We start from the raw sequence: 23,740 nt of genomic DNA, 5'->3' as shown, positions 1-23,740 counted from the left end.
CTCCAAGAAAAGCCTTAAAATTGCTTGAAATTACAGTGAGTTAATATTTGCAGAACAAATCACCATATGGACACAGCTGCCTATATCAATCATAAGAGGAATTCCACACTTGCAATAGAATTTATTATTGCTCCTGGCAAGGACAGTACATTTATAGCAAGATCTGAGGGAGACGTTTAGCTGAAACGGATTTGTATTTACTAGTGTGCCGTTATTCATGGTTACATTATGAACTTCATTTCTTTTGGACTTCTTTGAATCTTTAGATTATTATTACAGAGTTCAGTACAGAACTCTTTGCATATTGTGGGTCTTTATTATTGTTAGGTGGCTGGCTTTGACATGAAATGCATTTAAACTAATTGTCCTGCATTAATTTGGCTTCACTGGAGCAGAATGGAAACAATGCTGATTGCAATGAACCAAGGATGGGACGGAAACTGCTACCTCCTTCCATCCGTCAGACATCTTGTCTGGGTTTAGCGTGGCAAAGTCCACCCAAGATATGAGCTGGAGTCCGCTTACCAAATCGCCAAGATGATTCATGCCCAGGTCATAGGTATGCTTCCCTTGGGAAGCCTCAATGTTGTGCTGTTTAATCATCTGTAGATTCTTCTCCCACACATCTCTCCGGAAAGTTTCTTCTGCCTGCAAAGAAGCTGACAGAATGAGGAACAGGCATGTTCTGTGAACCCACCCGTATCAGGACTGGAAATTGCAGAGAAATTATAATTATTATTAGATTTATATCCCTCCCTTCCGCCCAGCAGGAGCCCAGGGTGGCAAACAAAAGCCCCAAGAACACATCATAAAAACAAACTTTAAAGCACATCAAAACAAAACATCGTCAAAAACATTACTTAAACAAAACTTTCAAAACATCTAAAATTAAAAACATTTTTAAAAAGAAGGTTTAAGAACATATTAAAAAGCAATTCCAACACAGACGCAGACTTGGGATAAGGTCTCTACTTAAACATCTTGTTGAAAGAGGAAAGTCTTCAATAGCCACTGAAAAGATAACAGAGACGGTGTCTGTCTAATATTTAAGGGGAGGGAATTCCACAGGGTTGGTGCCACCACACTAAAGGTCCGTTTCCTCTGTTGTGCAGAACGGACCTCCTGATAAGATGGTATCTGCAGGAGGCCCTCACCTGCAGAGCGCAGTGATCGACTGGGTATATAAGGGGTGAGACGGTCTTTCAGGTATCCTGTTCCGAAGCTGTATAGCACTTTCTATGCCAAAACTAGAACCTTGAACTTGGTGTTTCCACCTTAACCCTCAAACCAATAACACCAAGCTTGGCCTGAGCCAATTCCCATGCCCATAGAGACAGGGGCTTTGCCCTCATGTCTTGTTCTCTAGAACAGCACTTCACACATGCTTGGGAGTGCACCGCTCCAGGTGTCAGGATTTTCAAGGCGCATGTGTGCTATAATCCCTAGTTAGACCAGAGCAAACTCGCCTCATGGTATTCTTTTGCATAGGCTCTCTTCCAGTCTCTCCAGGCTTCATCCAAGCCCGGATCCAGCGCTGTGCCAAAAGCCCTCAACAAGACTAGCCCGGTCAGGGCCACTGCCGCAATCAGAGGCATGCTTTTAATCTAGGAGATCAAAGTACAGAAGCATCAGAAGGGGCCTTGCAGAGAGTGAGGCCCATTGGCCTACAGAGTCACCTGCACTGCCTGGCAGCTAGGGGTGGGTGAGAATTTCGATTCAGTTTGCATTTCAAGCAGAATTTATCAAGTAACCTAATAACACTGTTTTGCAATCGGCAGAACAGTGATATCCCATAGTTTGCTATGTTAAGGTCAAAACAGCCACTATTTTTTCATCTTCATGAGAGAGTGACAGCCTGCTCTCATCAAGGCCCTTCCTCCCCATCCCCTCCACCATATGTCCCAAAAAGCTCTCCAAGTTGACTTTGACTCCCCCAACGCACACCTTACCTCTCATCTCCGTCTCTCCACCACCCGTCTCTAGATGCAAGTGGGAGAGAAATTTGCCAAGCCTCTTCGAATCGAGAAAGGCTCCTGGGAACCCCCGCTCCACAGTTCCTCATGTACAAGGTGCAGAGCTTTCTGAGAAATGGCTTTATCCAACCCTCCCAAAAAGCAACGTCTCAGGGACAGAGGTCGAAACTTGTTTTTCACAAGGAGCGCGGCTCGTCTGTATCACGCACTGGATTCTGCCGATGATGGGAAGTTCAGGTGGCCGGATCCAGCTCTCTAAAATCTCAAGCTTGCATATTTTTTTGTTTATTAAAAAAATGGGGAAGTTTCTGTTGCTGGGATTTTTTTTCTTTTTTGCGTTATGCTTTCAAAAAATATGTTTTGACAGTGCCGCGTGTGGCTGTGGGAGACCGTATGAAATCTCAAAAGCCCGAAGATTCCCTGATTGTCACTGGGCGGGGGTTTCATTCTTAAGAACATAAGGAGCTGCCTTAGAGGTCAACCACTGCTCCACCCAGCTCAGTATTGTCTACACAGACCGGCAGCAGCTTTGCAGTGTTTTAGGCAGGGACTCTCCAAGCCCTGCCTAGAGATGCCCGAGGGGATTTCATGCATGCAAAGCAGAAAGTCCAAAGGGCTCAAGTGATGGGAAGACTTCATTCTCTGCCTAAGGGAAACATGATTTGTCTGATCATCCGTCATGGTAGCGGCACCAATGTCCAGTTTCTATTCCCTTCGTTTTCTGTTCATCCGACAGAAGTGAGCCTTGACTCATTCCGAAACAAAATGAGTTGCCCACTTCTCCGTTTCTCTGAAACAAAAGTTAAAAAAAAATATCTTGCTTCCTCTTTTTCCACACATACATGCACCGTGAGCAACGCTTTATTCTTTGCTCCCGCAGATCAAAATATAGCTCAGCAGCTGCGCTTTGGGGGCAAAATGAATGGGCTGGCCCAGGATGTACCTTTCAGTGTTTGTGCGTATGCATTTGCCCCACACAAAACAGGGCTGGGGAGCGTCGGCAGCCCTCCAGATGTTGCTGGATGAGTGGCAACTCCCATTATCCCTGACCATTGGGCATGCTTGCTGAAATGGGTGGCTGCTAGAGCCTGATGACACCTGGAGAGCAATGGCTCTCCTAAAGGGATTGTGAAGAGCTCCAAAAAGACCTCTCCAAACTGAGTGAATGGGAGGAAAAATGACAAATGCAATTCAATATAAACAAGTGTAAAATTATGCATATTGGAGCAAAAAATCTGAATTTCACATATACGCTCATAGGGTCTGAACTGGCGGTGACCGACCAGAAGAGAGACCTCGGGGTTGTAGTGGACAGCACGATGAAAATGTCGACCCAGTGTGCGGCAGCTGTGAAAAAGGCAAATTCCATGCTAGCGATAATTAGGAAAGGTATTGAAAATAAAACAGCCGATATCATAATGCCGTTGTATAAATCTATGGTGCGGCCGCATTTGGAATACAGTGTACAGTTCTGGTTGCCTCATCTCAAAAAGGATATTATAGAGTTGGAAAAGGTTCAGAAGAGGGCAACCAGAATGATCAAGGGGATGGAGCGACTCCCTTACGAGGAAAGGTTGCAGCATTTGGGGCTTTTTAGTTTAGAGAAAAGGCGGGTCAGAGGAGACATGATAGAAGTGTATAAAATTATGCATGGCATTGAGAAAGTGGATAGAGAAAAGTTCTTCTCCCTCTCTCATAATACTAGAACTCGTGGACATTCAAAGAAGCTGAATGTTGGAAGATTCAGGACAGACAAAAGGAAGTACTTCTTTACTCAGCGCATAGTTAAACTATGGAATTTGCTCCCACAAGATGCAGTAATGGCCACCAGCTTGGATGGCTTTAAAAGAAGATTAGACAAATTCATGGAGGACAGGGCTATCAATGGCTACTAGCCACGATGGCTGTGCTCTGCCACCCTAGTCAGAGGCAGCATGCTTCTGAAAACCAGTTGCCGGAAGCCTCAGGAGGGGAGAGCGTTCTTGCACTCGGGTCCTGCTTGCGGGCTTCCCCCAGGCACCTGGTTGGCCACTGTGAGAACAGGATGCTGGACTAAATGGGCCACTGGCCTGATCCAGCAGGCTCTTCTTATGTTCTTATCCCTGATCTGCAACCCCGGAAAAAGTTTTCCTTCAATTGTGTCTTATCTTGCATTCCAGTAACATATGAAGGAAAGGTGGCGGACCCCAGGCTCGGAGGCCAAATGTGATGGCCCTCCAGACCACTCTTTCCGGCCCTTGGGACTCTCACCAGACCACACCCTCTTTTCCAAGACCATCACCCCCAGCACTTGGAATAAACTAGCATAGTTTCATAGAAGTTCACTGAATTAGTTACAAAAAAAATAATCTCTGAACAACATCTGGTGTTTCCAGGTGAACTGAAAGTGGATTCAGTTTGTTTTTGAGTGGAACTTGTACTGGGGTAGATTTCTAGTTCATTTCCAACTTCATCCTCTGACATGTCGTTTTGACTCCTTGGGCCTTTAAGCTTCAAGATCATAATTGTTGGGGGAAATAAATAAATCCAAAGTATATTGTAGACTTCAGCACTGCAGCTTGGGACATCCTGAATGCTTTCTTCTGTTCTTTTTTTTAAACCAAGGATCATTTGGCCGAACTGAACGGGAACAAAAAAACTCTTGAACAGAGACAGCTCTGCTGGGAGCTGTAGTCCAAAAGAGCTGGAGGGCACCGTGTTGGCCAAGGCTGCTCTTGAAGATAATTCTGTAAGGGCTCACATCTGCCAAAGCTCTCTTATTGCAACCTAAACACGTAGCTGGGGGAAGATATGTAACACCCTGGCTATGCTGCAATCGAGTTACACCAGAATTGTCATAGGCGTTGGGTAGCAAACGCGATTCTGATGGCAGACTAGGGCTGAGCAATCTCAAAGTCCGACAGCAGAGGGCAACATTCTCCGCTGCATATTTTCTAAGCTTAATAGTGGCCAAATTATTATTATTATTATTATTTTGCCCCATGGATCACTTGAAAACTGTCGAGTTTTGCAACTTTGGGCTGAGAATGCCCCTCTCTTGCCTGGATGGAGAACAGAGAGGAGTGTCAGCGTGTATATAGAAACAAAGACAAAATGTGCTCTGTTGCTTCACCCTCTTTGGCCGAGGCATGCGGCCCTCCAAGAAAGGAATGCGGCCCTCAGGCTGAGAAAACTCCTCCCACCGTCCTACACACGCTGCTCCTGCTGCTGCCGCATGGGTGCAAAGGGGGAGATGCAGCAGTAATGCAGGAAAAACTGCAGCCTCCCCATCCGCTCATCCACTAAGCCTGAATTCTACCAGAGTCACACATGACGCTTTGGTCATATGCAGGAAGGGCCCTAGCCCTGCCTTGCATGCAGAAGGTCCAGCTCCAATCCCTGATTGCATCTGCAGGTACACCTGGGAGAAACCCCTGCCTGAAACCCTGCAGATTCGCTGCCAGCCAGTGTAGGCAATACTGAACTGAATGGACCGGTGGCCTTCCTCTTTCAACAAGCCTTTTAAGTGGAGACCTTCTCCCAGCCTGCATCTGTGCTGGAATTGCTTTGTAATATGTTCTGAAACTTTCTTTTTTAAAATGCTTTTAATCTTAGATGTTTCCATAGCTTTTTTAAAGTAACGTTTTTGAAGATGTTTAGTTCTAAAATTTGTTTTTATGATGTTTTAATGTTTTTAGTGCTTTTGTTTGCTGCCCGGGGCTCCTGCTGGGAGAAAGCATGGGATAGAAATCAAACAACAACAGCAACAACAGCAACAATAATAACAGAAGGTCTCCTGTTCAACCCCTGGCTGCATCTCCAGGTAGGGGGTTGGGCGACCCTCCCTCCCTGAATCCCTGGAGACCCGCTGCCAGTCAGTGTATGCAATACTGAGCTAGATGGGTCCACTGGTCTGACTCAGTGTAAGGCAACCTTCGTGTGTGTGTTTGTGTTTAATTTTATTTATTTATTTATTTATTTATTAAATTTATATACCGCCCGACTAGCAATAGCTCTCTGGGCGGTGAACATAAAATAGCATAAAAATACAATGAATAACAAAATAATACTAAAATACAATCAACAATCCAATCCAATAAACATTTTTAAAAGTAAATCAGTGTAACTTAAAATGCTTCAGAGAATAGGAAGGTTTTGACCTGGCGCCGGAAGGAGAGCAGAGTCGGCGCCAGGCGTACTTCCTCGGGGAGACTGTTCCATAGTTCGGGGGCCACCACTGAGAAGGCCCTAGATCTTGTCATCACCCTCCGGGCCTCCCTGTGAGTTGGAACCCGGAGGAGGGCCTTCGTAGCAGAACGTAGTGCACGGGCCGGTTCATATCGGAAGAGGCGTTCCGCAAGGTATCGTGGTCCCGCACCGTATAAGGCTTTATAGGTTAATACCAACACTTTGAATCTAGCCCGGAAACATATTGGCAACCAGTGCAAGCTGGCCAGAACAGGTGTTATATGCTCGGACCGCTTGGTCCTTGTCAGCAATCTGGCCGCCGCATTTTGCACTAGTTGTAGCTTCCGAACTGTCTTCAAAGGTAGCCCTACGTAAAGCGCATTACAGTAATCCAAACGTGAGGTTACCAGAGCATGTACCACTGATGTAAGGTCCTCTTTACTCAAATAGGGACGTAGCTGGGCTACCAACCGAAGTTGGTAAAACGCATTCCTAACCACCGAGGCTACTTGAGCCTCAAGTGAGAGGGAAGAGTCTAAAAAGACTCCCAGACTACGAACCCGGTCCTTTAGGGGGAGTGTAACCCCGTCCAGGACAGGGTATATATCCACCATCCGATCAGAGAACCCGTCCACCAACAGCATCTCAGTCTTGTCTGGATTGAGCTTCAGTTTGTTAACTCTCATCCAGTCCATTGTCGCGGCCAGGCAACGGTTCAGCAAATCGACAGCCTCACCTGAAGAAGATGAAAAGGAGAAGTAGAGCTGCGTGTCATCAGCATACTGATGACAACGCACTCCAAAACTCCTGATGACCTCTCCCAACAGCTTCATGTAGATATTAAAAAGCAGGGGGGACAAAACTGACCCCTGCGGGACGCCATATTGGAGAGCCCGCGGTGTCGAGCACTGTTCCCCAAGCACTACCTTCTGGAGACGACCCGCCAAGTAGGAGCGGAACTACTGCCAAGCAGTACCTCCAACTCCCAACTCCGCGAGCCTCCCCAGAAGGATACCATGGTCGATGGTATCAAAAGCCGCTGAGAGATCAAGGAGAATCAACAGAGTTACACTCCCTCTGTCTCTTTCCCGACATAGGTCATCGTACAGGGCGACCAAGGCTGTCTCAGTGCCAAAACCGGGCCTAAAACCCGATTGAAATGGATCTAGATAATCAGTTTCATCCAATAGCGCCTGGAGCTGGCCAGCAACCACCCGTTCCAAGACCTTGCCCAGGAATGGAACATTCGCCACTGGCCTGTAGCTGTTAAAATTGTCTGGGTCCAAGGAAGGCTTTTTCAGGAGTGGTCTCACCACTGCCTCTTTCAGACAGCCCGGGACCACTCCCTCTCGTAAAGAGGCATTTATCACTTCCTTGGCCCAGCTACCTGTTCCATTCCTACTAGTTTTTATCAGCCAGGAGGGGCAAGGATCCAGTACCGAAGTGGTTGCACGTACCTGTCCAAGCACCTTGTCCACGTCCTCGAGTTGAACCAACTGAAGCTCATCCAACAAAACAGGACAAGACTGTGCTCCGGACATCTCACTAGGATCTACTGCTATAACTTGAGAGTCTAGGTCCTGGCGGATACATGAGATCTTATTCTGGAAGTGATCGGCAAACTGATTACAGCGGGCCTCCGATGATTCCACCGTGTCCGGAGGGTTTGAATGGAGAAGCCCCCGGACAACTCAAAAGTGCTCCGCTGGGCGGCAAAGAGATAATTTAACAGTGGCAGCAAAATGATGTTTTTTAGCTGCCTTCACTGCTCCTACATAGAGCTTAGTCGAAGCACTAACCAGCGCATAATTGTATCCGTCGGGAGTTCGTCTCCATTTCCGCTCAAGCCGCCTCCTATCTTGCTTCATCGCTCTCAGCTCCGGAGTATACCATGGAGCTGTATGAGCTCTACACAGGAGAGGGCGTGCAGGAGCGATCGTGTTTACAGCCCGGGTCATCTCCGTATTCCACAGAGCGACCAGGGCTTCAGCAGGAGCGCCAGTCCTATCAGCCGGAAAATCCCCCAGAGCCCTTTGAAAACCTTCAGGATCCATTAGTCTCCGGGGGCGGACCATTTTAATAGGTCCCCCACCCTTGCAGAGGGAAGAGGTTACTGAAAGTCTAAACTTCAGCAAGCAGTGGTCTGTCCATGACAAAGGGAGTGTTGTAAGACTCCCCACATCCAGATCACTTTCCCCATGCTCAGTAGCAAAAACAAGGTCTAGAGTGTGCCCCAATACATGCGTTGGACCACTAACAAATTGAGACAGCCCCATGGCTGTCATGGAAACCATGAAGTGCTGAGCCGCGCCAGACAAAGTGGTCTCGGCATGAATGTTGAAATCCCCCAGTACTAATAGTCTGGGGGATCTCAACAATACCTCCGAGACCACTTCCACCAGCTCAGTTAGGGAAGCCATTGGGCAGCAAGGTGGGCGGTACACCAAAAGGATTCCCAGCCTGTCCCTCTGGCCCAACACAAGGTGCAAACACTCCAGGCCAGTAACTGAATGAACATGGTGCTTGGTGAGTGAGATGGAACTCTTATAGACGACAGCAACCCCACCTCCCCGACCCTCAGATCTACCATGATGCTGAACCAAGTACCCCGGTGGGCAGAGCTGAGAGAGACCAACTCCTCCCTGCTCACCCACCCAGGTCTCGGTTATACATTCCCCCAAAGTGGGAATTCTTTGAAAGCTGCCCTGTGGGGTTTTGCTAGAGAGATGCCAACAAGTGCCGCCTCTTTTTTCTTTTCTTTTTTTAGCCTGGGAGGGCAGGTGGCTTTTTGGATTATTTCAGGAATCCCCCAGAAGAGACAGGTGGGCACAGCCACCAAAAGGCCTTGCCCATCTCAGCCGCCTTCTTTTGGGGGGGGGACACACTCCCCCCCCCGAATGGCAAACAAAATCTCCAGGGTGAAAAGCTCCACTGTTTGGGAGGCAAGCCTCCCCGGGCACCTTGCAGTGAGAAAATAGCGTCTGGGTAAACAAAGCGGAGCAGTCTTGAAGCCCGCCTTTGTGGAACAGATGGCGCTTGTCGAGCCCTGCCAGCCTGTGGTTTGGGGAGACAAGTGAGCAAAGGGGAGGATTTCCTCCGTGTTCCCTGGATGCACAAGAGGGGAAAGAGCCCTCTCATCAGTAAAGAGGACTTTTTGGACTCTCTGAACATCCACACGCACCGTAGCAGGACAGGATGGCCAGAAACCAGCCTACAAGACCCTCCAGGACACCACATCCGCACTAGGGATGGAAAGATCTGTCCATTTCGGGTCTCTCAGTTTCACACTGTTCTAATGTTAAATTCAGTCCTTAACATTTCTGCAGTCATCTGCGATTTAGAAAAAAAAAATCCTCAGGAAAATTCTCCACCATTTTACTGTGAATTTCTTCAAATAAACAGTGTTGTAGGCAGTTTTGACAAAGGTACTTTTGCAAGCCATTTTCTCATCATTTCATGCCTTTTTGAATTTTATTTTCACTCGTGTATTCATTTTTGACAATGGAACCAATGACCTAGGGAGGTGGTGGGCTCTCCAACCCTGGAGGCCTTCAAGAGCAGCTGGACAGCCAATTATGGGGGATGCTTTAAAGTTGGAGTCCTGCACTGAGCAGGGGGATGGACTTGATAGCCTTATAGGACCCTTCCTACTCAACTGTTCCATGATTCTATAATGCTATGTCATTCTTTCATTGCATTTTATTGTTGTTGTGTTTTGGGGGGGCAGCCTCAGTCCTGAGAAGCCGCAGAAAAAGCACAGAAATAAATTAATTTTAAAGTCACCTCTTGCTGTCTGAGAGCTGATCAGCTGGAGGGACAAATGGTATGAGTCAAGGCAGACTCCTACTGAACTGTGTGGCGTAGTGGTTAAGGTGTTGAGACTACGACCACACAGCCATGAAGCTCACTGGGTGACCTTGGGCCAGTCACTGCCTCTTAGCCTCATGAAAACCCTATTCAGAGGGTCGCCATAAGTCGGAATCGACTTGAAGGCAGTACATACCCTACTGACCTCCAGGGCAAAAGAGGGCAAACAATTTGCCAGCGATGGTGGTTGGTGCCCCTTGGGACGGGTGGGGCGGAAGGCAGGGTGCCCATCAGGAGGGGGAGCCAATGAGAGGCGGAGCTGACTCATTCTAGCGCTGCTCCCTCCTCTTCCTCTTTGCTGAGGTCTCCAAGGGGCAAACCTGAGACTAAGGAGGAGGGAGCTGGCAGCCAAGGGCACCCCCTGGGCCAATTGTAAGTAAGAAGGCAGGCAGGTGGGGGGCTGGGCGAGGGTAGCACCCCACATGCCCTAATGGACCAGCCACCACTCCCTGTGGTGAAGAAGAGGTTTCTTTCAGACACAATATCAAGCCACAACACCTCTTTCCCTGGCCTCCCCACCTCCAAATTAAACCCATCCTGTGACACCAAATATTAGCTTGGGCTTCCAAATAGAAGGGCGTGCACATGTGCCAGTCACTGGGGTTTGGAGGAAGTGGATGGGGAGCGTTGAGGGGGGGGGAATTATGAGCTTTTTCCTGGAGGGGTCTGGCTGAGTGGCCAAATATTGACTGGGATCTTTATTTAGCCAAGGCCAAAACAGGAGGCCATCAAGCACTGTCCTCTGTGGCTGTTTGGAAATGTTTTCTTTTTGCAGAAGGAGGTAAAACTGAGAGCCAAAAGGAAATTTACAAAGCTGCTCAAGCAGAAAGAGGCCACGACCCTGTTTGCAGGCCAGGGTTTGGCTCACTGTGCCCGCCTCGCTTTTCCAGCCAAGGCTTGGCAGGGCTCAGTTCCAGAACCTGTTTCCAATGCCAGAGCATCAGACGCATTGTGAGAACCTGACAAAAAAGGCACTCCCTGTATGCTCAGAGAGAGACAGGCTGTCAAAAGGGTGGCTGACAATAACGTTGGGGGAAAACATGGAGTAGAAACGGCGATGGCTTCTGATGCTCAAAGAAAGGATATTGCATAGCTAGAGTGGGGGGGCGTTGCAGCATTTGGGGCTCTTTAGTTTAGAGAAAAGGCAAGTGGGAAGCAACAAGAGGGAAGGGTACAAAATCAAGCATGGCGTGAAGAAAATGGGTGGAGAAAATATTTGTCTCCCTCTCTCCTAACACTCGAATTAGCTCAATGTTGGGAGATTCAGGACAGGAAAGAAAATGCTTTTTTCACGCAGGAGCGCATAGTTAAACCGAGGGATTTGTTCCCGCAGGAGGCAGGGATGGCCCTAACTTGGAGGGCTTTAAGAGAAGATTAGACCAGGAGGCTAGGACGATTGGTGGCTACTAGCCACAATGCCTATGCTGTCCCTCCACAGCCGGAATCCCAGTTGCTGGAAAACTGCAGGAGGGGAGAGTTGCTCCTGCTCTGAGTTCCTGCTTGCAGGCTTCCCATAATAGGTGTCTGGCTGGCCACTGGGAGGACAGGATGCTGGAGCAGATGGGCCCCTTTGGCCTGATCCAGCAGGGGGTCTTCTGGTGTCCTTATCTAAGGCATGCGCTTTAAATGTATGGTGTGGGTGTCGATTTGTACTTGTATACGGGGCTATCCCAGTGCACAACAAACAGAAGAAAAATCCTACAAGAAGCCTGAAATCTGCCCGCCCGTTTTACAGAATATTAGGACGCTGTGTGATCACCTCGAATCTTGTGCAGGTGCAAAACAGGATTGGAAGCAGGGCCGTGTGCGCCTGCACCGACAGCATCGTGAGAACAAATCATCACGGATGCGCAACAGAAAGGATGCAGAGAGAGAGAGAGAGAGAGAGCCAGGACAGGTGGAAGGGAGGCATCTCCAGAGGGAAACCGAGGCAGGAACAGGAAGGAAGGAAGGAAAGCAGGTGCCTAAAAGGAAACTGAGGCACAGGGGATCGGAAGGCAGGAAAGTAGGTCAGAAGCCCGGAGGGAAACTGAGGCCGAGAGCAAAGAGAGGGAGAACGAAAGGCGCTGAGTAGGTGGGGGGAAGGAAGAGGACTGCGCGCCCGCCGCGAGGAGGGAGTTGTCCATGCTAGCCTCACTTTGGGCTCCTCCTGTTGAGAGGCAGGGAAAGGCGGAGAGGAAGAGAGAGGGCGAGGGAGCCGCCGTCTGGGGCGGTCCGAGCCGTCCCCGCCGCCGCCGCCGCCTCGCACCCTCCAGCTCCCGGGTCCATTCGCGGCTGGCCGGCCTGCTGCACGCGCCATGGAGCCGGAGAGGCGCCCGCCGCCGCCGCCGCCGCCGCGCTGCCTGTTGCTGCTGCTGGTCCTGCTGGGGCGCCCCGACGGCGGCGGCAGCAGCAGCGTCGCTCCGCCGGCCGGCGCCTGGAGGCAGCACATCCGCTGGGAGAACCAGGGCCGCCTCTACAACCTCTTCAACAGCGCCGGCCGGGTCCAGGGGGCCCCCCAGCGCCTCTATCTCAACGCGGGGACCAATGGGGCCCCCCGAGGGGGCCCTCCAGCCAGCTCCCCCCGGATCCTGGAAGCCAGGGGCTTCCCCAGCGGGGGGGGAGAAGGCTCCGGGCTGGGGGTCCCCCTGCAGCAGGGCAGCGGGGCGAGGGGCACCCTAGGGGGCCGGGGGGCACCCCAGGGGCTCAACATCTCAGGCCCCTTCACCAGGGGGCAGCAGGAGAGCCCCGGCACAGCCCAGGGGGGCGGCCCTCCGGGGGCTGGGCGAGGGGGCTGGCCTGGGGCAGGAGGCAACGAGCTCCAGGGGGTGCCTGTCCCCGAAGAAGGGGGTCTCCAGCGGCCCCCCAGTGCCTTGGCGAGAGACAACCCCCAGAACTCCTTCCAGAACTGGAACAGCATCTTCCATGACGTGTATCCCAGGGCCGGGCAACAGCCCCCGGGGGCCACCACCGCCAACAGGAGGCCGGGCTATGGGACCAGATTCTTTCATCACGGTGAGCTGGGGGGGCAGAGGGGGGAGGGATGGAGGGGGGGCACTGGCATGGAGGAGGGGGGCAGTGAGTGCGAAGGGCCTTATGCCTGCAGAAGAGCACGGGTCCCATCCCAGGGATCGCCCCAAAGACCCCCCCCTGTCTGAAAACCTGGAGAGCTACCAGTCAGAGCAGGCGATACTGAAGCAGGGTGCACCCCTGTGGTCAGACGGAGCATCCTAGGACCCTCAGATCTGGACGGATGTTACAAAGGTGCCCTTGTTTTCCCTGTGGAGTTAATGGCTTTGGCTTTTGCAATTGTTTGAACTGTTTTTTTACCCACCATACGCTGGAGGGTAAAGGAAGGCCAGGGAAGGAACTGGCAATCCCACCCCATATATACAGTCTGCCTAGTAAACGTCGCGTCACCCTAAGAGTCGGAAACGACTCGCACTATAAGTGCGGGGACACCTTTACCTTTTAACCATTATATATATGTTATCGTATTGTGCATGGCTTCAGCGTGCCTCATGGGAAGCGGTTTTTATTATGTGTTCGTTTATTAAGCCATAACTGTTAAAGTGCTATAAGACCAGTTTAAATGCATGGTATAGATGTGAGGCATCAGCTCATCCCGACTGGTTTGCAGGTAAAATATATCCCCATCCCTATACACACACACACACACACTTCTCTCCCCCCTGCTGCTATCAGGGTGGCAAACGACAACCGATGAAACAATTAAAACATCTTATTTACTTATTTGCACTCTGCATCTGCGTTGGAACTGCTTTTTAATATGTTCTTAAACTTTCTTTTTTAAAATGTTTTTAATCTTAGAAGATGCTTCCATAGCTTTTTTAAGTAATGTTTTTGAAGATTTTTTTTAAAAAGTTTGTTTCATGTTTTTAGTGCTTGTGTTTGCTGCTGAGAGGAAGGGCAGGATAATAGTAATAATAATAATTTGTTGAGATTTCTGGCCCTAACCCTTTACCATGAGGCCCCCAGGTGAGTTAAATCAAAAGAGTTAAAAGGAGAACAAGAAGATGCGATGCTGTCAGATACGGAGTCATACCTTTGGGTCCGGCTAGCTCAGTACTGTCTGCACTGACTGACAGCAGCTCTGCAGGGTCCCCGACACAGCCTTGCCTGGCGATGCCGTTGGGGCTTGAAGCAGGGACCTCCTGCGTTCAAAGCAAGATGCTCTATCCACTGAGGATAGATCCCCTTCCCTGCAATTGTAAAACAAATGAAACAGTCACAGGCATTAAACACGAAAGTGTAAAAAAAACCACAGTTCTATATATAACAATGAAAAGCAGTTCTGTAGGTAAAACAAATAAACAATCCCCCCAAAAAGAAACAAGCATGTAAAAACAATTCCACATATAAAAAAACATCTTAAAAAGCCATCCCGACACAGAGGCAGCCTGGGATCAAGGTCTCCACTTAAAAGGCTTGTTGGGAGAGGAAGGTCTTTGGCAGGCGCCAGAAAGACAACAGAGACGGTGCCTAATATGCCGCAGGAGGGATAAACAAATGTTGCTGTTATGTTGCTTTTCGGGTGATTGTTTCCCAGAATTGCCCTGGGTTGACCGTTCTCCCTGGAGAGGGAAGGGGGGAGTTTTTAAAAACATTTTTTTAAATGTCCATTTTTAAATTTAGGCTGCAGGTGAAGGAAGGAAGGATTTTTGGCTATGATGCCTTGTTTTCAAAATTTGGGATCATATTCAGCTAAGTCCTAAGAGTAGACCCAATGAAATTAACTTAAATTTGTCGTGTCTATTACCTTCAGCAGCTCTACTCTGAGCAGGAATAGCATTGAATACCACCCAGTGTGTTTATCAAATTTTGTGTTTGTCTGTTATTACTAATATCTTGTCCTTTCTCCCAAAAGAGTTCAATAATAATAATAATAATATCTAAAAACAATTAAAACATTCTCTCAGCCAGTGATATTTGGGGTTGCCAGGAACAATCTTTTTCAGCCGTCAAACACCTAATTAAACAGGAATGAATTCTAAATTCCTCCTGAAAAATCCATGAGTGAGACAGACGCAGCTTACCAAGGAGGGCATTCCACAAACAGGAAACCACCACCAAGAAGGCCCTGTTGTGGGTCAACATCACAAGGTCTAGCAGCAAAGGTTCTTAAGCTTAATTCTAGCCTCCCAACTGACATTGCTGCTAATCCTCTCAGTCCTGCTCACCTTATGGGAGGACTCCTGGGTTCTACAAATGACGGGTCTGCCACTGCACAGACACGCCATGGACGATCTCAGACCAGATTTGGAAACCTCTGGAGTACACGGAAGAGCCAGTGGTGGTCTAGTGGTTAGAGTGTCACTCTGGGTCTTGGGAGACCAGGATTCAAATTTCTGCTAGGCCTTGAAGCTCACTGGGTGACCTTGGGGGCCAGCCACTGTCTCTCAGCCTAACCTACCTCACAGGGTCGTTGTGAGGATAAAATCAGGAGGGGGAGAGCTATGCTTGAGTGTCTTGGAGGAAAGGGAGGGATATAAATGTAACAATTAAAAAACAAAAGCACTCAATGGAGCCCAAATATGAACAGCCATCTCTACACCTAGGCAAGCCTTCCTCACCCTCCTCTCTGCCTCCTTCTGCCTAGGCCTTCCCGATTTAGTTCCCGATCCATATTTCATCCAAGCAGGCACCTACATCCAGCGGGTCCAGCTGTACGCCTTGAAATGCGCCGCCGAGGAAAACTGCCTTGCGAGGTAGAGGAGGAATGCACGGTATCGATGTTCGAGGGGTGCGTGCGGAAAAGCCAGCACAACATAGCACTTCATGGGCAGCAGCACAGTGGCAAATTCAGAAGTGCATGGTCACAGCCATGCCCCCTCCTCACTTTTTTGCTGCAGGATTGAGAACAAGATCCTTGTTGATGCCTAGGAATGAATAAGCATGAATGAGGAGAATGTTAGCTACTGAGAAGAATCCTCTCAGTGTTTGACTCACCTCCTTTCACTCTGGCAGGCTCCAATCAGCAGGAAAGGACAAGGGCGCCTGTTAGAAGACTCTTCTTGGTAGCTAATTGGCTGGTAGTGTGCTGGAGACATAGGGACCCTGCTCCCAAAAAAGTAAAGAGTCTAAGACCCTAAGTTGCCTAAGTGCCAACGTGATGCCGTGGTTCCCCCCCCCCCCCAAAATGGGCTTGATAGTTTGGACAGAACTTAAGATTGGGGGGGGTGGAAAATGAAAAACAGAGAGGGCCAAAATGGACAGATCCTTCCAATGCTAGCTCAGATCTCACCCTGCCAGGATCTAGCCAGAGCTGAGCTGGAGTCCACTATGGAAGCCTTTCAGTGTGAAATTCCAGCGTAGGGTGCAGGGACTGTCCCCCGCTTATGTTGGCCGACTTTCAAGTCAGCCTGGGATAGCAAACGGCCCTGCTGCTTATTGATTCTAGCTTGGGGAAAAAATGCAAAATTGGTGGTGGCGGTACCAGTGAGAATGAAATGACTCCGTTTCCTGTAAACACCCAAACAAATAAAGCCGTCAGCCCAGGACAGGGTAATACGGAAAGGTCACTGCTTTCTCCATTTGTTGACTCGTTCAATGAATGGTCCCCTTTTTTCCCCCTTCACCTTCCTGCCCCCCCCTTGTAAGACTCCAAAAATAACCCTTCTGGAGTTCTTCACCTTTGTTATTCCAGCAAAGGATATTCCTCCGCCTGTTATAGAGAATTCCCCGGCAGTGGCAAACTTTTCCAGCCCAGCATTTAAACTTCTGATCGCATTCAGCGCACGTTTCCACCGGTGCGGACATTACAGCCGCGCTTCCAGTTTGGAGCTGAAAACAAGGCAGGTCTTAGACCAGGAGCAGGGAATAATTTCCAGCTCAAGGGCCCATTTCCTTGTAGACATGCTTCGGAGGGCCGCATTAGCACGGTCGCAAATTCAAAAGGGCAGGGACCATTCATGATAGTCACACCATGCCCTCAGGATTCACCATCTCTTCTGCAATTACAGAATTATAGAACTGGAATAAAACTGCCTAGGCTTCCCCCCTCCCACTCAATCTCTTTCTCTCAGAGGGCTAAACATTGCCAGAAAAGTTTCGATTTTAAGAATTCTGAAATGAAGCCAAGCTTGGGACTAGGATCTGGGAGACCAAGGTACTTTGCTATGAATCTTGCTTCTCACTTACCCTAGGAGCCCATCAGCATGGAAGGGGAGGTGTGTGTTAGCTACTGAGAAGAGTCTTCTCAGTGACTGACTCCCCACCTTTCACTCTGATTGCCTCCAGTCAGGAAGCATGTTGTTCGCCAAGGGGGAAGACTCTTCTCAGTGGCTAACACGCTCCCCTTTCATGCTGATTGGCTCATACAAAGGGACCCTTCTCCCAAAATGTAAGGGGTGTACAACTCCCCATGACCCTGGACGACTACACCCAGGAGTAAAAGTGGGCAGGGCAACAAAGGGCACCCCCTCCCTTGTTGTGGCAGACAGGAATGTATGCAAGGTGGACTGACCTGATGGCAGGCAGAGCTGTCGCTCCAGAGGTCCACGTCACTCTCCTCTCCTTCGCTCTTCTCCCGTAGGTCTGCCTACCAACCAGGGCTGAGCAGCATTAGCTACCGGGTCCTGCTCCGTTTTCCACAGCGAGTGAAGAACCAAGGGCTGGCAGATTTCCTCCCCGCGAAGCCTCCCCACTCTTGGGAGTGGCACAGCTGCCACAAGTGAGTAAAGCTAAAGCGCAGCATTCTGTCATCTGATTTTATCACCCCAATTCCACAGAAAGTTCCTGGCAGACTTGACGGACTCTGTTTAGATATCCCAGGCGGAAGTTAAAGCAGCCAGCTTCTGTGCAGTGGCCTGCCATAGACTGTCGACAAAATGACATTATTTGAATATTTGGGCAAGGTGTTCCACGTTGGGGCTTGGGTGTTTTGATACTAAAGCATTGCACAGTCTTTTATATTCTGCTTTGGTTTGTACGTGTTGGTCCTTGCAAGGAGAAAAAATCAGTTCAATGCCACAAGTGAGTGAAGCAAAATACAGCCCGGATGGTCAGCTGAGGTGGATTGCTCTGTTGATCTTCATTCCAGGCAGTGGCGTAGTGGCAAATTCAGACATCCACGGTCCCTTCATGATAGTCACAGCCACGCCTCCTCTAAGATTATCCAACCTTCTGAGACTGGGGAATAATCTGGACAGTTGTGAAAACTGTTTTCTGCTTCTCTGTCCTTGTTAGTGCCTTCTTCCATAACAACAGACATCCCTAGGAGCTAATCAGCAAGAGAGGGGAGTGTATTAGCTACTGAGAAGTGTCTTCTCAGTGACTGACTCACTTCCTTTCACTCTGGTTGACTCTAATCAGCAGGAAGCATGTTAGAAGACTCTTTCTGGTGTAAGAATCTCCAGGGGAACCTAAGAGCCTTGCTCCTGGGTCAGGCCAGTGGCCCACCTAGTCCAGTATTGGCGCCACTTGCTCACTAGGAGCTATCCACGGTGCTTGTAGAATGCTGGAGACACAGGGACCCTGCTCCCAAAAAAGTAAAGGGTCTAAGACCCCCTGAGACCCTGGACGACTACACCTCTGCCAGTAGCCACTGCCAGACAAATTCGTGGAGGCGGCGGCTAACCCTCTTTTAAAGCCATCCAAACTGGTGCTATCGCTGCCTTCTGCGGGAGCGGTTCCTGCGGCTTAACTCCACGCTGCGTAAATAAGTCCTTCCTTTCGTCTGTCCTGAATCTCCCAATGGTCAGCTTCATTGGATATCCACAAGTTTCAGTGTTAGGAGAGAGGGAGAAAAGGTTTTCTCTATCCATGCAGTTGTCGGTTTGCGTTATAATAAAAAGCAGCAGGAGCCCATCAAACACCAGCAACTTTCCTCTTTCAGCCATTACCACAGTATGGACGCCTTTAGCAACTATGACCTTCTGGATGCCATCTCCCAGAAGAAGGTCGCAGAGGGACACAAGGCCAGCTTCTGCCTGGAGGACACGACGTGCGATGCGGGTGTCCGGCGGCGGTATGCCTGCACAGCTCACACCCAGGTGAGGTGAGGTAGGGAGAGGGTTGCCAGCTTTTTTTAATCAGCCCCTGCTCCTCTTCCTTTAGAAGGCGCTCATTCTGCAGACATCAGCAGGGAGTAGCACTTATCTCTCCTTGCCAGGAAACACTTCCCCTGCAGATTCCTGCATGTCCAGCTGTTCTTCAGTGCACGGGAGCAAGGCACACCATTTTTTTCCAATCTGGTCACTTGGCAACTCAGATCAAAGTTGGCCAGAGCAACAGATTAATACAGGAAGTTCAAATCTAGCCCCGGCCATCGACTCAGCTGATGGCCTTAGGCCGACGGCTCTGTGCACGGACAGCAGAGTGTGTGAATGAGAGGCCACCATTAGGCAGAAAGACGCACACAGAAAATGCTGAATAGTCTGCATTTGAAGGGGAGCCTACCAAATCTGCACTTTCCAAAACAGCACAAGAACCAAACTGAGCAACCCTTCAAAATTTGCAACTTCTCCAGTTTTCGCCTTATGGCCTTCCGCCCAAGTAATGTGTCGCAACGTGCACAGACTAGAGTAAAAGTGTCCATTAGGGCAGGAAATGCATCTACACATGAATACAATGTTCAGATCTGCAAAATGTGAGGGGGCAATTGCTTTGCCTAAGGACCGTGTGCATTAGGCAAAACTGTGCGCACACACAGACACAGACACAAATGTATTCTAGGAGAAAATCCCACTAAAATGCTGGTTAATAAACTGAGAGGATTTGCCCATCCCCAAAGGAAGCCCACCCACCCAACAACTATTCCTTCTGTTTTGGAGAGCAGATCTGTGTGGGCCCTCTGTGTCTCGCATCCCCTAAGTAACCCTTTATTTTCAACAGGCATTGCAGCAAGTGCGTTAGAGCTAAATGAACAGTCCTAAAGTGAATTGAAGTATATGATGTGGTTCCTCTCTCTCACACACAAAGAGACTCCCAAGTTCTCCCCCAGCACAACTGTTTTGCTTACCTCTAAATACTCTGGTTGAAAGAACCAAAGCCTTGCTTGTAACATTATGGGGGAAGTGAGTGGCAGAGAACAATTCCTGGGTGATTTTTGCTGTCTCTGGAAGTGAGTTTTCTTGCAAGTTACGTTCAGAATTTTATTTATGTCTTAAATTCTCTTCTTTGTGTGTTTCTATGGATGAAATCCATAAAATTGCATATTAATAAAAGAAAGGATATGCACAGCACGTTCAAAGGCAATGATCCAATCAAAAGAAAACCTCACAACGGTGTGATCTTGTTTTTCGCTCAGGGTCTGGGCCCTGGCTGTTATGACACGTACGATGCCCGTATCGACTGCCAGTGGATTGACATTACAGATGTCCCTCCTGGGAATTACATCCTCAAGGTACTGTAGACAGCAAACTTCTAAGTTGCAGGGATGCAGCCACAAGGGCTGACACAGGGAGCAGCCTTATGTCGAGGGCACCTCTATCACAGTACCGCCTGCACCGACTGGTAGCAGCTCTCTAGGATTTCAGATGGGCCTTTCCCACCCTGCCTGGAGATGCCACAGCTTATTTATTTATTATTAAATTTATATCCTGCCCTTCCTCCCAGAAGGAGCCTAGGGTGGCAACCAGAAACACGCAGAGCACTTTAAAACTTCTTAAAAACAAAAGCCTTTAAAACATATTAACCCAAAACACCTTTACAAACATATCAAAACAAAAGCGTCTTAAAAAACGGTTGCACTCCTATGGATTTGGATGTTCGTGTACAATCCCTTGATTCATGCACAACCGCTTGATTTGCATGACAGCCTCCTCCGAGTGAGAATAACCGCCCAGCGTCATGAACTACATTACACTTGTAGCTTATGTAAATAACTACATTGAACAGCAGACAGTGAGATACATAACATAGGATTTAGCAGAAAGCGATCTGTAGCAGAGGGGAAACAGTGCTAACTGTGACGAAGACAGGTCAGAAGAGAAATCTCTGCCTTCTAACATCCCGAGTTAAGCCTGTCTTGGTTGGAAAGGCCAAGCCTTGACAAGCTCTGAGCTTACAGCCGTAGAGGCTAGTCAGCTGGACCAGTTACCACCACCACCCGATTTTAGGAAAGGAAAAGCTGGACCAGGAGAGAAAGCAATGGGTAGCATGTGACAAGGCTGTTCTCCTCCTACTCTCAAGGTGACAGTCAATCCGGACTACCTGGTGAGCGAGTCAGACTTCACCAACAACGTGGCCAGGTGCGACATCGTATACACGGGGACCCACGCCACCGCAACAAACTGCAGGATCACCAGGTACCCTGAGGGAAGAGCGAAAAGGCTGTAGGGTCACTCTGGCCCCATTAAATAAACAGAGAGGCCTGCAACAAAAGCCGTCACTGAATCCTCAAGAGTGTTCCTGTCCGGCCAGCCAGCCATGCCCTTCTGCAAGAGACTCCATTCCACCACCACCCATCCTGTTTCTCCGATTTCCTTTTTCACCTGGAATTCGGCATTCTGTGACTACTAAGTGTTTCTTGGTGGGATTTAGCCCCAATAGATAGATAGATTAGACAAACAGATAGACTTTGTACATCCTCACATTGCAAGGTTTCCCTGAGCATGCTGATAACGCCATCGGCACGCTTCAGCTGAATTCGCTGATACAGGGAGCGGGGGCAAGTAGCTATGTCTGACCTCTTGGGGGGGGGTTAAAAAAAACCAAAGCAACAGTCAATGATATGCTTGAGGGGTGGGAGTGTTGATTAGCACTGCTTGCGAAAGGAGGTTGCCAGGGAGAGGAGGAAGACAGTGTTACAGACAGAGAAAAGCATGCATTTAAATACCTCTCCACCTGTCAAGATCAAACTATGATGTGTGTGTGTGTGTGTTTCTTCCACAGCTTCTAAGCGGCAACCCACTGTCAACGGAGCGAGGATGGATTGCATCCCCTTCCTCTAAGTGTAAGGCCTTTGGTCACTTTGACAGCCAAGCTGAACCGACGGAGACGTTTAAGCCTCGCTTCAAAATTTGCTCAGACGGATGGCCTCGCCTATCCTAGAGGCGAGGTGCCAGCCATAATAGCACACACACCTTGCTTTGATGAAACAGCGCGTAGGCATTTAAGGACCCTGCTGAATCTGTCAAATTTGCTCTCTCCGAAACAACCGAAACACAGCCACCCTTTGAAATTTGCCCTTATCCTAATTTTGCTCTGCAGTACTCCAACCAATGTTTGCTCGTATATATTAGGGGAAAGCATGCGTGCAAATGAGCATGTTTGTGGAAATAAGGGGGAAAATGCACGAGACTTTTGGATACTTACCCTATCCATGAAGCGAATGTTTGGCTTGTCCATCATTTGCCAAGATCACAGAAGCACGACTCGAGCCGTGAGGAGGTTTCTAGGGGAAGAAACAGCTGCAACCGCAGCCCTTGGAAATGCACTCTTTGCACTTGTGTTCCATGCACACCCCCATCACACACATGCAGCAAACATGCTAGTCATCGGTGGCCCAGACAGGTGCGTCAATGCTGTCGACAATAGACACACCACAACACACAGACACACAACCATCTGCTGAAAGCCACACGCCTCCGAATTTTGCGACGGAGCTGTCCAGCCAAGTCGTCTGTACATCTGCTGGGCTAAAGCAGTCCATAAAGCTATGTCGATTCGTGAAAGCAACATGCCAAAAAAACGCACGGCGTTAGGGAAACAGCTTTGACGGCATGCACGGCGTTAGGGAAACCCTGCTTTGCGAAAAATGCGTAAATTAGGTCAAACGGCATGTGAGAAATGTGTATATTAGGAGAAATCCGTACTAAAACGCTGATGAGTTTTCATGAGAACTTTTTTTAAAAAGAAAAAGCCCTTGTGTGGCACGGGACAGGTGGGGGGGCAAATGTCACCTCCTCGGCTCGCATCGCGGCTGTTTGAGGAGTAGGCGGCTGTTTTGGGAAGGGAGCCAGTGGGGCTGTGGTGAAGGCAGATGAGAGGGCAGCTCCGGACAGAGAACAGCAAGCTTTGTGGGGAGAGGAGTTGCATGCCAGCCGATGGCCAAGGGGAAATGTTTGCCATTCTTGGCCGGATTCCTCCAGGCGGGGACACCTTCGCCTGGGGAGCGGTGTCCAGTGGCGAGCTGCTGTTCCAGATGCTAAACAAACACAATCACGCCTGGCTGGCGAAGAGAGGGCAAGGGAGGGCTAGGACAAGTTGATGAAGCTGCCTTCTGCCTTGTTCTCTTAGTGAGGAATGGGGGAGAAATGCCATCCAGGCCGCACTGAAAGGCACGCCTGCCTCATTCGCATTCATCGACCAGTAGAGTTGAAGGGGCCTGTAAGGCCATCTAGTCCAGCCCCCTGCTCAATGCAGCAACCCAACTCAAGGCGTCCCCGACAGGTGGCTGTCCAGCTGCCTCTTGAATGCCTCCAGTGTTGGAGAGCCCTCCACCTCCCTAGGTCATTGCCGTACTGCTCTAACAGTTAAGTTTTTCCTGATGTTCAGTTGAAATCTGGCTTCCTGAAACTTGACCCATTATTCCGTATCCTGCACTCTGGGATGATTGAGAAGAGCTTCCTTTATGGAGTCAATCCCTCTTTTGTTTGGTCTTCCTCTTTTTCTACTCCCTTCTGCTTTTCCCAGCAATAAACACCCATTCTCATGTGAGTACCTATGTGGATGTCCAGAGGGCTTTATATTGACTGGCATGCTTCATTTTAGATGGAAGAACCAGTGGCGACTATTGTCTCAATGTGAGCTGACAGTGGTTACTGTTATTTTCTCTCTCTCTTTGTTCA

At 49.2% G+C, this 23,740-nt stretch overlaps 2 protein-coding genes across 5 annotated transcripts in view; one reads left to right on the top strand and one right to left on the bottom strand.

Annotated features, from left to right (window-relative positions):
* The window catches only part of LOC133372857 (procathepsin L-like), a 19,484-nt gene extending 5,409 nt beyond the window's left edge, over positions 1-14,075 (bottom strand). The window contains exons 1-3 of one of the 4 annotated variants that reach the window (XM_061601953.1): positions 1,950-2,218; positions 1,463-1,604; positions 526-644 (exon numbers count right to left, since the gene is read on the bottom strand). In XM_061601953.1, coding sequence (XP_061457937.1) covers positions 526-644; positions 1,463-1,595 — 252 coding nt within the window. In that variant the 5' untranslated portion in view covers positions 1,596-1,604; positions 1,950-2,218. Of the gene's footprint in view, positions 1-525; positions 649-1,154; positions 1,280-1,462; positions 1,605-1,949; positions 2,219-14,052 lie in introns of those variants that run through there. The other 3 variants (XM_061601952.1, XM_061601951.1, XM_061601950.1) reach the window with 3 other exon arrangements.
* Positions 12,171-23,740, top strand: LOC133372856 (protein-lysine 6-oxidase-like). The gene is made up of 7 exons (XM_061601949.1): positions 12,171-13,001; positions 15,607-15,715; positions 17,542-17,679; positions 18,844-19,000; positions 20,257-20,352; positions 21,141-21,256; positions 21,843-23,740. Exons 1-7 carry the CDS (start codon positions 12,305-12,307, stop codon positions 21,847-21,849), a joined length of 1,320 nt encoding a protein of 439 aa, XP_061457933.1. The 5' UTR covers positions 12,171-12,304; the 3' UTR covers positions 21,850-23,740.

The sequence above is a fragment of the Rhineura floridana genome, chromosome 18 (genome assembly GCF_030035675.1).
Source record: "Rhineura floridana isolate rRhiFlo1 chromosome 18, rRhiFlo1.hap2, whole genome shotgun sequence".
NCBI lineage: Eukaryota > Metazoa > Chordata > Lepidosauria > Squamata > Rhineuridae > Rhineura > Rhineura floridana.
The sequence above is the reverse complement of the archived record's forward strand: the minus strand, read 5'-3'. Positions and strand labels throughout refer to the sequence as shown.

Coding starts and splice junctions, on each gene's coding strand:
- LOC133372856 (XM_061601949.1), top strand. CDS start 12,305: ATGGAGCCGGAGAGGCGCCCGCCGCCGCCGCCGCCGCCGCGCTGCCTG. Junction 17,680..18,843: donor GAGTGGCACAGCTGCCACAA/GTGAGTAAAGCT, acceptor TTCCTCTTTCAG/CCATTACCACAGTATGGACG. Junction 20,353..21,140: donor CTGGGAATTACATCCTCAAG/GTACTGTAGACA, acceptor CCTACTCTCAAG/GTGACAGTCAATCCGGACTA.